This window comes from Condylura cristata, unplaced genomic scaffold, assembly GCF_000260355.1.
Source record: "Condylura cristata isolate star-nosed mole 26May11 unplaced genomic scaffold, ConCri1.0 scaffold00010, whole genome shotgun sequence".
NCBI classification, from domain to species: domain Eukaryota; kingdom Metazoa; phylum Chordata; class Mammalia; order Eulipotyphla; family Talpidae; genus Condylura; species Condylura cristata.
In genome coordinates this window covers 47,803,384-47,817,408 of record NW_004567111.1, presented here as the reverse complement: position 1 = coordinate 47,817,408, position 14,025 = coordinate 47,803,384, and the positions used below count along the sequence as shown (strand labels likewise).

General features: G+C 37.6%; 1 protein-coding gene across 2 annotated transcripts in view; it reads left to right on the top strand.

Annotated features, from left to right (window-relative positions):
- Positions 1 to 14,025, top strand: part of ALG5 (ALG5, dolichyl-phosphate beta-glucosyltransferase) — a 37,161-nt gene that overhangs the window by 386 nt on the left and 22,750 nt on the right. Inside the window, exons 1-6 of one of the 2 annotated variants that reach the window (XM_004680211.2) lie at positions 283 to 421; positions 3,108 to 3,279; positions 3,644 to 3,690; positions 5,219 to 5,287; positions 8,837 to 8,929; positions 10,440 to 10,553. In XM_004680211.2, the coding sequence (XP_004680268.1) occupies positions 356 to 421; positions 3,108 to 3,279; positions 3,644 to 3,690; positions 5,219 to 5,287; positions 8,837 to 8,929; positions 10,440 to 10,553 (561 nt within the window). In that variant the 5' untranslated portion in view covers positions 283 to 355. Of the gene's footprint in view, positions 1 to 282; positions 422 to 3,107; positions 3,280 to 3,643; positions 3,691 to 5,218; positions 5,288 to 8,836; positions 8,930 to 10,439; positions 10,554 to 14,025 lie in introns of those variants that run through there. The other variant, XM_012723136.1, reaches the window with a different exon arrangement.

Genomic DNA, 14,025 nt, shown 5'->3' with positions numbered 1-14,025 from the left:
AATGCCACAGTATTATATGTGATTAAAATGACAAACGTTATCAGTTTTATTTAATGCAATACACCAAAAACTTTTGAATGGTCGAATGGTAGGTCATATGTGTTAAAAAGCGGATTTTGAATTTTTTCCGAAAGTTGCTTATCTGAAATTCCTAGTAAGTAGGCGCCCTTAAGTTTTCCTAGTAGCCCTAAAGTGGAACGTAGCTTCTCGTGCTCTTGCCGCGCGGGGGCGCTGTGGACGGCGGGCGCCCAGCCGGCGCTTCCTCTCTAGCAGCCGGAGGCGGGGCTGCGCGGCGGCGCTTCCGCGTGTGTGTAGGTGCTAGGTAGGGCGGGCGGCGGCGGCCTGGGCATGGAGGATGGCTCCGCTCCTGCTGCAGCTGGCGGTGCTTGGCGCGGCGCTGGCGGCAGCAGCCCTGATACTGGTGAGAAGGGTTTGGGAGCGACGCGGGCCTGGTCTCGCCGCTGTCCTGGAGACTCGGCCCCCAGGCGTCCTCTCCTCCGCCCAGCTAGATCTTTGACGTGTCCCCTTTCACCATGCTTCTCCTCATCCCCGCACAGCCTCTACCCTGAATTTTCCTCTACTAGAATTTCACTTCCCCTTTCTTTCGTTCTATATTTTTATTTTGATGTTTTATCTCCCCGTGTACGAAAAGCCTTGTGCATTTGTTCGCAATGGGACGTGCCCACTCAACCTTGCATTCTGCTTTTCGCTGGCCCACCTGCCCTGACTACCCGGACTCCCACGATTTCCTCCCGACCCTGCAGTCTCTGCATTCTGGCCCCACTCGGGAAGATCTTAAGCCCCCAATGAATGTGTACTCTCTAGACTGTGTGCTCTCTAGACTCTCCCATTTCCTGATACGGTTAAGCAAATAGAATGTGATGACAGAGCACAGACTGGACCCATTTATCACAGATTGAAGTAATTCTGTGTGTCAAAAAGACTCAGTAGAGATGCAGGATAAAGCCTGCTGTGACCATATGCATAGCGGTCTTTATGTCCCAGAGTTAAGCACCCTAAATTTGCTCCCTCTAAATGAAGCAGTACAATAAATTTCAAGTTCTGATTTTCTTTGCCATTCCTCAGGAAACACAGCACTCATAAACACTTGCTCATCCATAAGAAAATTGTAAACTTTTCTCCCATAATAAGTGCTTGCTTAACATTTGCTTGGAAACTGATTTTTAAATAACTGTAAGGAAATCAGGTCCACAAATAACTGATTTCACTAGAAATTATTTTTCCTGATCAATGAAGGGAAAGAGTTTATATTGAGAACGTGCTGAAATTTGGAACGAACCTGACATATAGTTAATAGAGATGTTTCTCTGTCTTTTGGCATTTAGACTAGCAGCCTAGATAGCACACTGCCTGTAGGGACATTTTGCCATTCTCCCAGGCTGTCTAGTAGCTTAGAAACTATTTGGATAGAGAAAAAGCAATATATCCTGATTTCTTTGGCAATTTGTATCTGGGTAAGAGAAGTCTTCTCTTCCCTTTGTGGCATATGGAGATCTCAGGGTTTTTCAGATTTTAAGAGCCAGTCAGGTTTTTGGTGGGCAGAGTTGAGGCTAAATGCTAACATGAGTCTTCTGCACAAATTCAAATATGCTCATTATGACTGCTCATTATGAAGTTTTTCTGGGAGTATTTGATCCCACTGGCTTAAAGAGATAAGAAGAGCTACCACTTACCAAGTTCATACAATGCAATGAATATTCAATGTTTAATAGAGATTATCTCATTTGATCTTTAAAACAACACTGTGACATAAATGTGATCATTATTTTCATTTGGAGGAGGTTAGAGAAATGAATTAAACTCAGATGTCACACAGCTAGTGAAGGTTTGTCTTTTGAATGTCAGGGTAGGAAATCTTTCTGTATGTCTACAATATCTTATTTAGCTACCCTCCATACTTCTTTACATCCCACTTCCTTTCTGAATTAGTTTGAAGCAAGTCCAAAACAATATTTTATCTGTAAATCTTTAGCATTTACCTCTAAAGATAAGGAGCACCCCTTTTTAAAATAATACCACAAGAAGATTATCACAGATTTTAAAAAGTTTAACAATCATTCTGTGATTCAAATGCCCAGATGGTTCAGATGTACAGTTACCTCATGAATATCTTAGTAAAGTCTGTTCAGTCAGCATTTACACACTGCACTTGACTGACAGGTGTGAAGTCTATTAACCTGTCAAATTTCACCTCCCTTTTATCTTTTCCTTTAGTTAGTGGCTATTTGTCCCATAGAATCTCTCACAATCTGGATTGTATGGATTTCATTCCCTTGGTGATTTTTGAGATCTAGACACTAGGGGTGCAGAGCAAGAATTAATCATCTGTCTGCATACTGCTTCCTTGCTCCTACTCATCAGCACATTCATTTTCAGTTTGTACACAATGTAATATTATGAATGGATGAATGGCAAATTATAAATGAATAGCATTTCAAAACTTTGTAGATTTATTGTTTTGAGACAGAAACTATACTAGTATAAACAATGTTACAGATGTTTATTTTAAAGGTAGTTCCAAGTGCACATTTTATACAAAAGAAAATACTGTATTCTAACCAAATCTAGGATAAGTATGAAGAATATATTATTTAGCATTACTGACCCCTGCTATGGGAGTTGAGGTACGATCTCATACCCTGAGGGATTGAGGATCTGCCTTGACCCACACATATCAGACTGTTATATGGACTTGTTCTCTGTTAGATATAGGTTTCAAGTAAGGGTGAAACTTCACAGTTCGTGCCAGGGGTCAGGGTTCAGTGTATGTAAAAGTTGATTATATTTCTGTAGTGACTGTTCTCTGTGTTCAATCTGGAATGACAAAGAACTGCGGAATGAGAGCTGGGAAAACAAAGTTCCTCTAAGGCTTTGTACTTTAATGATAGAAAAAAGAATGGTAGGTGTTAAGAAGGAGACTGTCTCTGACTTTTGGATTTGCCTTCAGACCATTTTATTTCTAAAAATTCAGACCATTTTATTTCTAAAAATTCAGAATAAGAAAAGATATGTAATGGCTGTATCCTATAAGCATAACAAATGTTAAAAATGTCAGCATAACATAATTTTAACGTTTTTACCTTTAGATTGCCTTTGTTGCATTTATAACTGCTACAGAAATGCCACACCTTCACCAACATGAAGAAGAAAAGTTCTTCTTAAATGCCAAAGGCCAGAAGGAAACTTTACCCAGCATACAGGACTCACCTACCAAACAGCTTTCTGTGGTTGTGCCTTCATACAATGAAGAAAAACGATGTAAGTCCTGTTTTATTTTTTTGGCAAAGGGTAGTTTGGGAAGTAAAAAAAATTATCATATTATACTTCACTGTCTGTGGCAGAACATTAATAGACGTATTCTATGGTGAGTTCATCATTGGTAGTGGTAGTGAAGAAGAGGAGAAGTGATATTAACTGTAAAGAAAAGAATCAGTGTCATAAAGAATGGTACTGAAATACTCTGGGGAAACTACGTAAACAGAAGACAGATGTCCTAGATAGGGGTGGCCACTGGGGAAAGGGATTAATTTTATTACTCAGATTTTTTTTTTCTCTATGTAAATTGCTGGGACTTGAGAAATGATTTCAAAAGGGATTTTTAATGTGTGTTTTTCTCTTTAAGTGCCTGTAATGATGGATGAAGCCTTGGGCTATCTAGAGAAGAGACAGGTATCATCTTCCTCTTTCAATATCCTGTGCCCAATGAATACCAGACCAGGTCACCAATGTGTGAACACCCAGCTGGACCCACTAGGAGGGGCAGTACATGGTACAAAAATAGGGGCACTCACTATTTTTCTTTAAGCAGAGAAAAAAAGAGGAAAATAAATCAGAGGGAACTCTCCAGAATAGTGCAAAAATAATTTCACCCTGATTATAACCTTTTTTCAAATAGACATCTTCTTTAAAAAGGTGCAAAAGCGGGTTAAAGCACAGCACCGCGGAGGTGACCCACATGGCGCAGCAGACCTCTCCTGACCTGCCCGCTGCTCCCCTCAGCAGTGTACTTCATCAGTCAGCCTGTTCTGCTTCCCACTCTATTTCTGTTGAGCCCTCTCATCACCCCTGTACCTCTGGCCTGTTCCCCAGTTCTGTATGCATAGATAAATAAATCTTTAAAAAAAAAAAAAAAACAAAGGCGCAGAAGTAAAAATAGCTTTGTGCACAGGCCATCACACCCTGTCGGCCTCCTGGTCTGTTTTGCGCATGCCACCATCTGTTAGCAGGCAGGCCCAGAAGTAGCACACCACTTCGAGGGGCAAGTAGCTTACTCCCAAGCAAACAGAAAAGCTGGAACTCCTGAAAAGTGAACTTCCCACCTGCTTTTTATCCTCTCTTGCCTAATATATTTTAAATTAGGTGATAGGTATCTGCAGATTCTGCAAGGCAACATAATGCTATTTTCACTTTTGTGCCTTTTCAAGGAAGATGTCTATTTGGAAAGGTTTACAATTAGTTTCCTGGTTTATTTTCCCCTTTTTTCTCTGCTGAAAGAGAAGAAAAGTAATGTGTTTTTGTATCATGAGCTGTCCTTGAAATGCCCTTGGATTGTTTAAGAAAATAAGTGAACTTTGTAACTGGTTGTCTTTTTAGGAAATTCCTATTAAGATTGACTTTGGTCTTAGAGGTTTTGTATAAAGAGAATGTATTATTCATTGAAAGACAGGGTGTCATATTAACTACTCAGAAATTAAGGAGGAAGAGAAATGGTCTTTTATTGTATGTGAGTCTTCAAACTATCTAAGCTTGCTTTTATTGGAGGGCGGGGGAAGCAAATGTTGAGATAACAAGCTAAAAAATGTAAACTTCCCATTGTCATAAAACTAAGAAGTGGTGCAGCTGTGTTGGTCTCTATACACTCTGACTTTAGGCCTGAGGGGCTCTTTTCTTGAATAACTTGGGACCTCTCTCAAGTGTGCCCAGCACCTCAGCACCTTGATACTTTCTGTGTATATGGTACCGGGGGCCAGGGAAGCATGGGAGGCTTACAGAGATTGAATTAGTATTTGCCCTGTGCTTCTGTCCAGTCTGTCACCTCCTTTCTGTTCCTGGCATTTTATGTGGCTTGTGCACTTTCTTTTTTTTTTTGCATTTATACACATTATTATATAATTGCTTTTTTAAATTCCTCAAAATTTTACTAAAATTCTTGGTAGTTGTATGTCAAATCATGGGATTTTATTTTTGCTTCTTGTAGAAACATGATCCTACATTCACTTATGAAGTGATAGTAGTTGATGATGGCAGCAAAGACCAGACTTCAAAGGTAAGTAAACGTGTTTCTGTAGTTGCCAATAGATAGTAAATGTACAATAATTGAGCAAATATAAAATCTTCTTTCCACTTGTCAGAGAACCATAGTTATTTCAGTTGCTTTCCTTTGATACAGTGTGAGTAGAGTATATTTCTGAAAAATATACATGCTGTCCCTCCATTCCATAATACTCAGGAACCTTTTAAGATCACCAAGTTGGGAGAGAGCATACACACTAGTTTGCTTTGACCTCAAGGGAGCTGTCTACTAAGTCTTGGCTCTTTTTCTCCTAAGCATTGTTCTTCTCCTTATGCTCCACCTTGCTTAATTTCTAAAGTAATTGTGCAAATAGGAAGATGTCTTCATATCTGTCCATGGGTTACAGACATAACTCCAAGGTGTGTTCTTTAGTATACTTGCCCTGGATTTATCCATGTGAAGCTGTATGTCTTAGAGTGTTACCCTCCTGTTTCTGCATTCCTAGGTCTAAAACTGCTGGTGCACTAATCCTTGCAGTAACTTTGTAAAGTATTGCCAGTGATCCCGATAAATTACTCTCTTAATATCTAAAAACTTCTTAACTCCTTTGATACTCCTGTTTTTTTTTTAATAAAAGTTTTGCTTATGCCACTGTTCGTTTTCTCATTAAATAAATTGGACTTTAAATATACAAGGAAATGTCTATTTACCTGTTTATTAATTAGCAGAGATTCTTGTTAGATACCAACTGGTCACTAAGCTTTAAACACTGGGTGGACCATAGAAGTACATAAATCTGCCCCTCCTTGCAAGGAGCAAAGACAGGGAGAGTCATGCTGCCTACAGCTTTTGTAACTCTTGTAAAAATTAAGGTTAAGAAATAAAGGTTATAAGGCATTTGGAAAAAAAAGAAGTGATTGAACTAAACTTTTAAAGATAGAGTGGTAAAGCATATGGAAGATAGTGTATTTAGGTTGAAAAATAGTGTAAACAAAGGGACCAGAAAATATTGGTGGGATTTGTTTTAGGAAGACTGTGTGCTGCACTTTCATTAGTGAATTAGTGACATGAAGACACATAATCCAGCAGCTTATTAATATGTGCAGGGAAAGGCATAGAAAATAAACCTTAGGCATTTAGTGCTGAGATCACAGAAGCAGCATCAACCAGGCAAGGAGCAGTTTTTCCCAAAGATGCAGTTTTTCCTTCGAGGCTCCATGTCATGTGCATGGCAGGCGGCTCTCCTGGGAGGACCAGTAAAGGAGAATCAACTCCTGCTGATGGCAGGAACAGAAAACTTGAAATCATATTTAGTAGAAGCTTTTATTAAAAAAAAACAAACAAAAAAACACACATTCCCTGTAAGTTGAATGTTTATTATCTGCCTGTTATGTGTCTCACTCTCTAAGGTGTATCAGAAAAAAATTAAACATAGGTCTTGTTCTTAAGGAGTTTTAAACTAAGGAGGCAAATTTATATACAAAGCCTAAGAGGGAATTAACAGTTAAACAGTATATTTATTATAAGTTTATATAGTCTAGGATGCCAGAAAGGTAAGCACTCAGTATGGCAGGCAAGTGACAACTACTGCAGTGTTTTAAAGACACTCTAAAGTTTCCGTATTCACGTATCCCAACAGGTGTGGCTTCAACAATATTTGCTTTGTTCAAACTATAGATCACAGTCCCTTGTGAAGAGTCTTTGCAGGGAACCTGGTACTGATTCTTTTGGTACACATGGTAATTACCCAATGACTCTGTCTTCCTGGTTTTGGAGTCTTGTATTGAGTACCAAGCTTGATGTCATTCCAGAACCAACATCTGCAACTCAAATATTCTCTTAAGAAACATTTCTTAAGCCGTTAGCATGTGTCTAGGTCTGTGACTGGTACTAAAACAAAAAGATCAAGACTTGTCTCTGCCTTCAAGGAACTCACTTCCAAAAACTGGGGACATGTATCAGAAAGCTAGAATACAGTATGTTTCAGTCACCTTCCCTGGGTAGCTTAGCTAACAAAAGTCATTTAGTTGCCTCATGATTAAGGAAATGTGGACATTGTTGTTCCAGGAATTCTCTCAGCACTTAAATAGTGTCAGATTGGTGGATCCATATCTTTTTAGTTCTCACATATTCCCTTGCCTCAAAATGGCCACAGTTCCAAATTTTGCTTTTTCTAAAGCAGTAAGAGGCAGGAAAGACATTAAGAATTATCTTTGTGCTTCTCTCCTTTTTTACTGGCTATAAAAATCTTTACCAGTAGCCTCTACCCTCCAGCACACCTCCTCTAAAGGCCATGAGGCAGAACTTGGTGACATGGCCAACCATGCCCACAGAAGGGCCGGGAAATATGTGGCAAAGAAGACTTAGACAACCATGGTTTATCTCCTAGGACTGTGCTGTCACTGTGCAAAATTGGAGCCATTATAGCAAGAGAGAAGGAGGCATTGTTTGCTAAGCAGGCAGTTAACTTTACCACCGTGCTATCATAGGAGTATGTACAGAGGACTGTGGCAGCATATGTGTGTTGAGATTAATCAATCCAGGCTATGTTTCACACGCTAAAACTATTATTCTTTGTCTAAGTGACTCATAGTTATATTATGTGATGAGTGAAAAACTGTTTCCTATTCAAACTATTGTATAGGAAAATGACTTCACAGCTCATTTTATGTTTACATACAGTTAGAGTTAACCTTTTTTCTGGAGAGAAATGTGGATGGACATTGAAAGTAGGAAGATGTATTTGAGCTTCCTCTTAAACTGGTTAACAGGAGGGCAAACACCAGAATGGAGTCACTTCGCAAGTGTCTAAGGAAAATGAGTGTCAAAAGCAGAGGATGCTATTGGTGAAGTGAGGGCAAGATGATATGGAAAAGCAAGGGACATGAGCTTCTGCTGCAGTCTGCTACAACGGGCTGAAGACTGAGTGATGACAAAATGTGCAGCGCAATTTTACATAGATCACTTTTTCATGACTTTGATAAATCAAAGAATAATAGCAGTTGCTTAAGTTAAAGGAAAGATTTTAACTTACTGGAGTCTTGAGCACATTTGTGGCTGAGGAACCACTGGAAAGAAAGAAATTTAAGACTTAGTAGAGAACAAGGTACCCCAAAGATATATGCTGAGAAAGAGACAGAGGAGATTTTGGGGAAAAGGTCCAGGATACAGACAAATTCTCCTTGGAACTAAATCTTGCTGACAAATAACATGTCATTAAGCAATCGTAGGGGCCCTAACATGAATGTGTGGCAGTTTGGACATAGCTTTTATGTTTTTCTAGCAGCTCAGTATCTTAGGTAGTAGCTTTATTCAAGAGAATGAAGTGATCACTACCTCTTCTGGTGGTTCCTCTGTGGGGAAGTGAATCATCACTTAAACCTTGTAAGTCAGTAGATTGGGTCTTTGTACCAGGAATTCAGCAACTCCGCAGGGCTACCAGCATGCACGGTAAATGTAAAAATCAACTCACAGGAAAGGGGACCTGGGATAGCTGTGTTTATATGAAAATGAGAAATCCAATTTATGTTACTGTCCTGTAACTCAGATTAATTTTGTTCTGACTTTTATATAATTTTACAGGTAGCTTTTAAATATTGCCAGAAATATGGAAGTGATAAAGTACGAGTGATAACACTGGTGAAGAATCGTGGGAAAGGTGGAGCTGTTAAGATGGTAATGTATAGCTCAGCATGTTAATCTAAAATATGTAGATATTTTGAATAACCTATTCTGTAAACTATAGTACATGTACATTCTATAGCTGACTAGTTGAATATCAGCATTTCAAGTTAATGGCATATCACTTTTAATAATACTGTCATAAGAGGAAAAAAATGTGATCAAATCTTAAAATATCATGCCATATTTATATCATACTGAGTGACTTGGAAAAATGTTTATATTAATTTTTTAGTGACCTTAAGTAACTAAGACAATGACAGTGATACATTGGTATAATAATCCTGTCTCACCTACTGCTCCCCTCAGCAGTGTATTTCAGTCAATCTGCCTGTTCTGCTCTCTACTCTGTGTATGGTGAATCCTCTCACCACCACCTCCACTCACCACATCCCAGCTTCTGCATGCATAAATAAATAAAATAAATATTAAAAAAAAAAAAAGGATGAGGGAGCTTAAACAAGTTTGAGGGTCAAAGATAATTTTGCATTAATGTTGTTTATAAGTCATTCTTATCATGTATCATTAAAATAGTCACTTATGGTTTCCTTTTTTCCACTTTAAATTTAAATTCAGATATTGTACCTGGTAGTGTTTTCTACTTTCTAAAGCTTCATTTATGTTATTCAGATCTTAATATGATTTTAAAATTGTTCCTTTTTATTTTCTTACCTATATTCTAATAGGTATAATAAAAAGATTTCACGTAGATTAATTAATGGTCTTATATCTTGAAATTAATTATCAGATTTCTATCTATATTTGTATAGTGTGTATTGAAAACAGATATCTTACCTTTATTCACATATTGAATGATATCAAAACCATATATTACTGTATCAAACCATAAATATTTAAATTTAAGAAACAATGAACTTAGTCAGATGCAACATAGAATTAAAGTTGGTATATGAAATATACTCTCATAGAACCCTAGTTTGCACAAAAGACCAGTTTGAAATTGACTGAGTAATTTTACTTAGTGGCATTCCATATTTCTTTATTCAACAATTAGTGAGATACTTTAGATTCCATGTTAAAGAATACTAAGATTGTCTTCTTATGATTTATTTTATAGCAGCTCTGTATATTTGTTCAATCTTCCCATAAATTTACTCTTCATAGTCTGCCCTAAGTAGCCCCTTACCTCCTTGAGCACCTTGCTATGTAAGCAGGATACTTGTAATGTTTATGGTACAATATTACTCTTTTCTTATTATTGATACAGAAATAATTCTGATTTGTCCAAATCTTTTATTCTCATGATATTTTTGAGCTATCATAGTAGTATGAGCTCACAAAATTTTAAAAACATAAAATATACAATGAATGTATTGGGGATAATCTTATGAACCTAATTTGTTTTATGTAAACTGTTTACTCTTGCCATTTAATGAAAATATATCACCCATAGATATTTTTTGTAAAGCAGAACAGATTTATGTGTCATTGAATTTAGCCTTAATTTTAAGCATCTTTATTCTAATTGAATTTTTAAATACAGGGTATATTTAGTTCTCGAGGGAAAAAGATTCTTATGGCAGATGCTGATGGAGCCACAAAGTTTCCAGATATTGAAAAACTTGAAAAGGGACTGAATGACCTACAGCCTTGGCCTGTAAGTATAAGTATGTAGTTTAAATGATGTTTAGTCAAGATATATGGGGTCACTTTACACTTAAGATTAAAATGGAATCTACATATAAGTTAAAAAATGGCGAGGTTCTTTTGGTATGAAATTCCTATATACAGTTAGAAGAAGAGATAATCATTTTGTTAAAAACATTCACTGATTTTTGAGATTTACTTAATAATTACTTAGTATTCTGGCCATCTCTTAAAACTTTTAATTACTTCCACTAAAATTTTAATATTTATCATGCAGCTTTATTTAAAGATTTAAACCAATTTTTATTTAAAGCCGCATTGTAAGACTTCCAGATATAGAAGTGAAATGAGACAGAATCATAGTATATTCTGTTGTTAAAACAGAAGATCATAAGCAGTAACCACCCAAAAATCATGTGCAGTTTCATGCTATAACTTCAGAAAAGTGGAGCTGAAAAAGTGAAAAAATCCTGGTGCCATTTCACCCTTTAAAAGACATTTAATGAAAACAGTTGAATTTTTATCAAATTTTAATCTTTTTTTTTTTTTAAAGATTTATTTATTTATTCATACAGAACTGGGGTACAGGCCAGAGGCTCAGGGGCGGTGAGAGGCTTCACCAGAGACACAGTGGGGAGCAGAACAGGCAGATCCACGAAGTACACTGCTGAGGGAAGCAGCGGGCGGGTCAGGAGAGGTCTGGCTCGCCATGTGGTCTCCTCCAGGGCAGGCGGCAGGCGGGAATTGAACTCATGCGGAAGTGGCTTCAGATTCTCAGTGCTGTGCTTTAACCTGCTGCGCCACCAGGGAGGGCCAAATTTTAATCTTTTATCAAATATGTCCAATCTGGAAATAGTAATTCTGGGAGAATGATTGAACACTCTAGGACAACACCATGTTGTTGTCCTAAACAGGTGCTGTCCTACATGGTTTTGTAGGACAGTATCCCAGAATTTCAGCCAAAGCAAGCAAAGTATAAGCTTCAAGCTAATTTAGGGGTACGCTTCCATGTTATCCCTTAGTGGAATATACCTTTGTACAGGACATGACAAAAATCATGTAATAGCAAGGAACCCAGCAAAGTCACATAGAGGTGTAGGAGTGCTCTTTTCCTTTAATCTGTCCTCTGTCCACACCCCCAAGTATCATACCTAGGTTTTGAAACTCTAGTTCAGAGGAGAAAAATATGTATCACAAAAGGTAGAAGTATATATTAAAAAGCATTCATCAGGCCCTCTCTGGTGGCGCAGCAGGTTAAAGCATAGCACTAAGAAGCTCAAGCCACCTCCGCATGAGTTCGATTCCCCCCTGCCCCGGAGGTGACCACATGGCATGGCAGACCTCTCCTGGCCCGCCTGCTGCTCCCCTCAGCAGTGTACTTAGTCGATCTGCCTGTTCTGCTCCCCATTCTGTCTCTGGTGAATCCTCTCACCCTCCGCATCTCTGGCCTGTAACCCAGTTCTGTACCAATAAAAAAAAAATCTTTAAAAAAAAAGCATTCATCAATACTCTATGAAAGCTACCCACATTGCCAAAACAAAATGAAAAAAATGGCAGCTACCCCAAAAATCTTATGCTAAGGAAAGATGAACCCTAGGTGAAAGACAACATAAACCAAGGAAAATCACAAAACTACTTGAGAGTATTCATGCTAAGGAAATAACACTTGCAAAAATAAGCATTTAAAAACATGCGCATTTGATGACAAAATAATAGGATGCTATATAAAAGAGAAATTACAGGGCCCTACCGGGTGGTTCAGTGGGTTAAAGCACAGCACTAAGAAGCTAAAGCCATTGCATAATTCAGTCCCCACCCTGGAGGTGACCACATGGTGCAGCAGACCTCTCCTGACCCGCCCGCTGTTCCTCTCAGCAGTGTACTCTGTTGATTTGCCTATTCTGTTCCCCACTCTGTCTCTCTGGTGATTCCTCCTGCTGCCCCTGCACCTCTAGCCTGTACCCCAGTTCTGTATGCATAAATAAATAAATCTTTAAAAAAGAGAGAAAGAGAGAAATTACAGAACAATGAAAATAAATTGAGGGCCAAAATAATATTAATAAATAAGATCTATACATGATTGAAATAGACCTAACTTAAAACATTATTATGTATTTGCTAAAAAAAAATCCTTACTTTTATTGCAAAAAATAAACAATAAAAAATAACACAGATACAGAAACCATTAAACAATAGCTCCCAAGACAGGAAATTTAATAATAATTACACAAACTACTTCCTACTAGATCCTACTTCTTAGAAATAAGTTATTTATTTATGAAGTATTCTGTTTCTTCTTCCACCACCAGCCATTCCCATTCCTTTCCAAAAGTTTTTTTTTAAGATACTGAATAAATTACTGTAATTGAAAAGAACTAACCTGAATATATCTGTTGTGATCTTTATTGTTCAAAACAGTAGCTACTAGCCACATAAGGCTATTTCAATTAAATAGAATTTTAGTTGCTCAGTATTACTGTCCACATTTTAGATACTTGTGAATAGTAGCTGGCTAGTACAGGTATAGAGCATTTCCATCATCACAGAAAGCTCTGTTGGACAATGCTACATATACCACACAATATGAAATTATTGAATATGTCACGTGTTTGCTTTACTAAAGTAGTTCTTTCACCTCTTAGTAAATCATGGTAAGCTAAAATAAGTTGTTGACTTTGATTTTCTAATTTTGCCTAGTTGTTTCCCCACAGAGAAATGATAAATGTGTTCCCTGCATATTACCCCTCTACCTTTGAGAGTCCTGAGTAGGAGGAAGTATGGAAAGTGTCAGATTGTTAGCAGCTGAGTTTATTATTCTATAGTAGAGCAAAGAAAAATAATGTAGCAAAAGTTAGGGGATAAATCAGACATAAACAGGAAAAAATTTCTGAAATTTCAGCTTGTAAATTTAGTTCTCTTCATACTACTCTGAAAAGGAAAGGGAGTTCTGATGCCATTTTTTTTTTTTCCCATCATAATCCAGTTGTTACTGTTTTAAACTACTAAAAGATGTGATTATCATTAAGCTCTTAATTCATAGCCTTGGTTTACAACATCTCAGGGTATACTAAAATAAGAGTATATCACAATCTACTAGAATAATTTCAACTCAGTATAGAAAAGACTTTTTTTTTGAATTTTTATTTATAACAGTTTATTTTTACATCATTTTGTACATTTTTTTTTCCATCTCAATTGTAATCCCTGCGGGTTTCCCATCATCAAGTCACCCGTGTGCCATCACCATAATCCCGTGTACTTCCCTCTCCACTGCCCCCCATTTTTGATCCCATTCCCCACTACACCCTCACAAAACGTCTCTGGTATATGGCTGTTCATTATTCTTGCTATTTTCTTACCTGGTCCATTATACTCCTGCTATGAGTGAAATCATCTGGTATTTTTCTTTCTCTTTCTGGCTTATCTCACTAAGCATGATCTTTTCCAGCTCCATCCAAACTGCTGCAAAAGACATGTGTTTA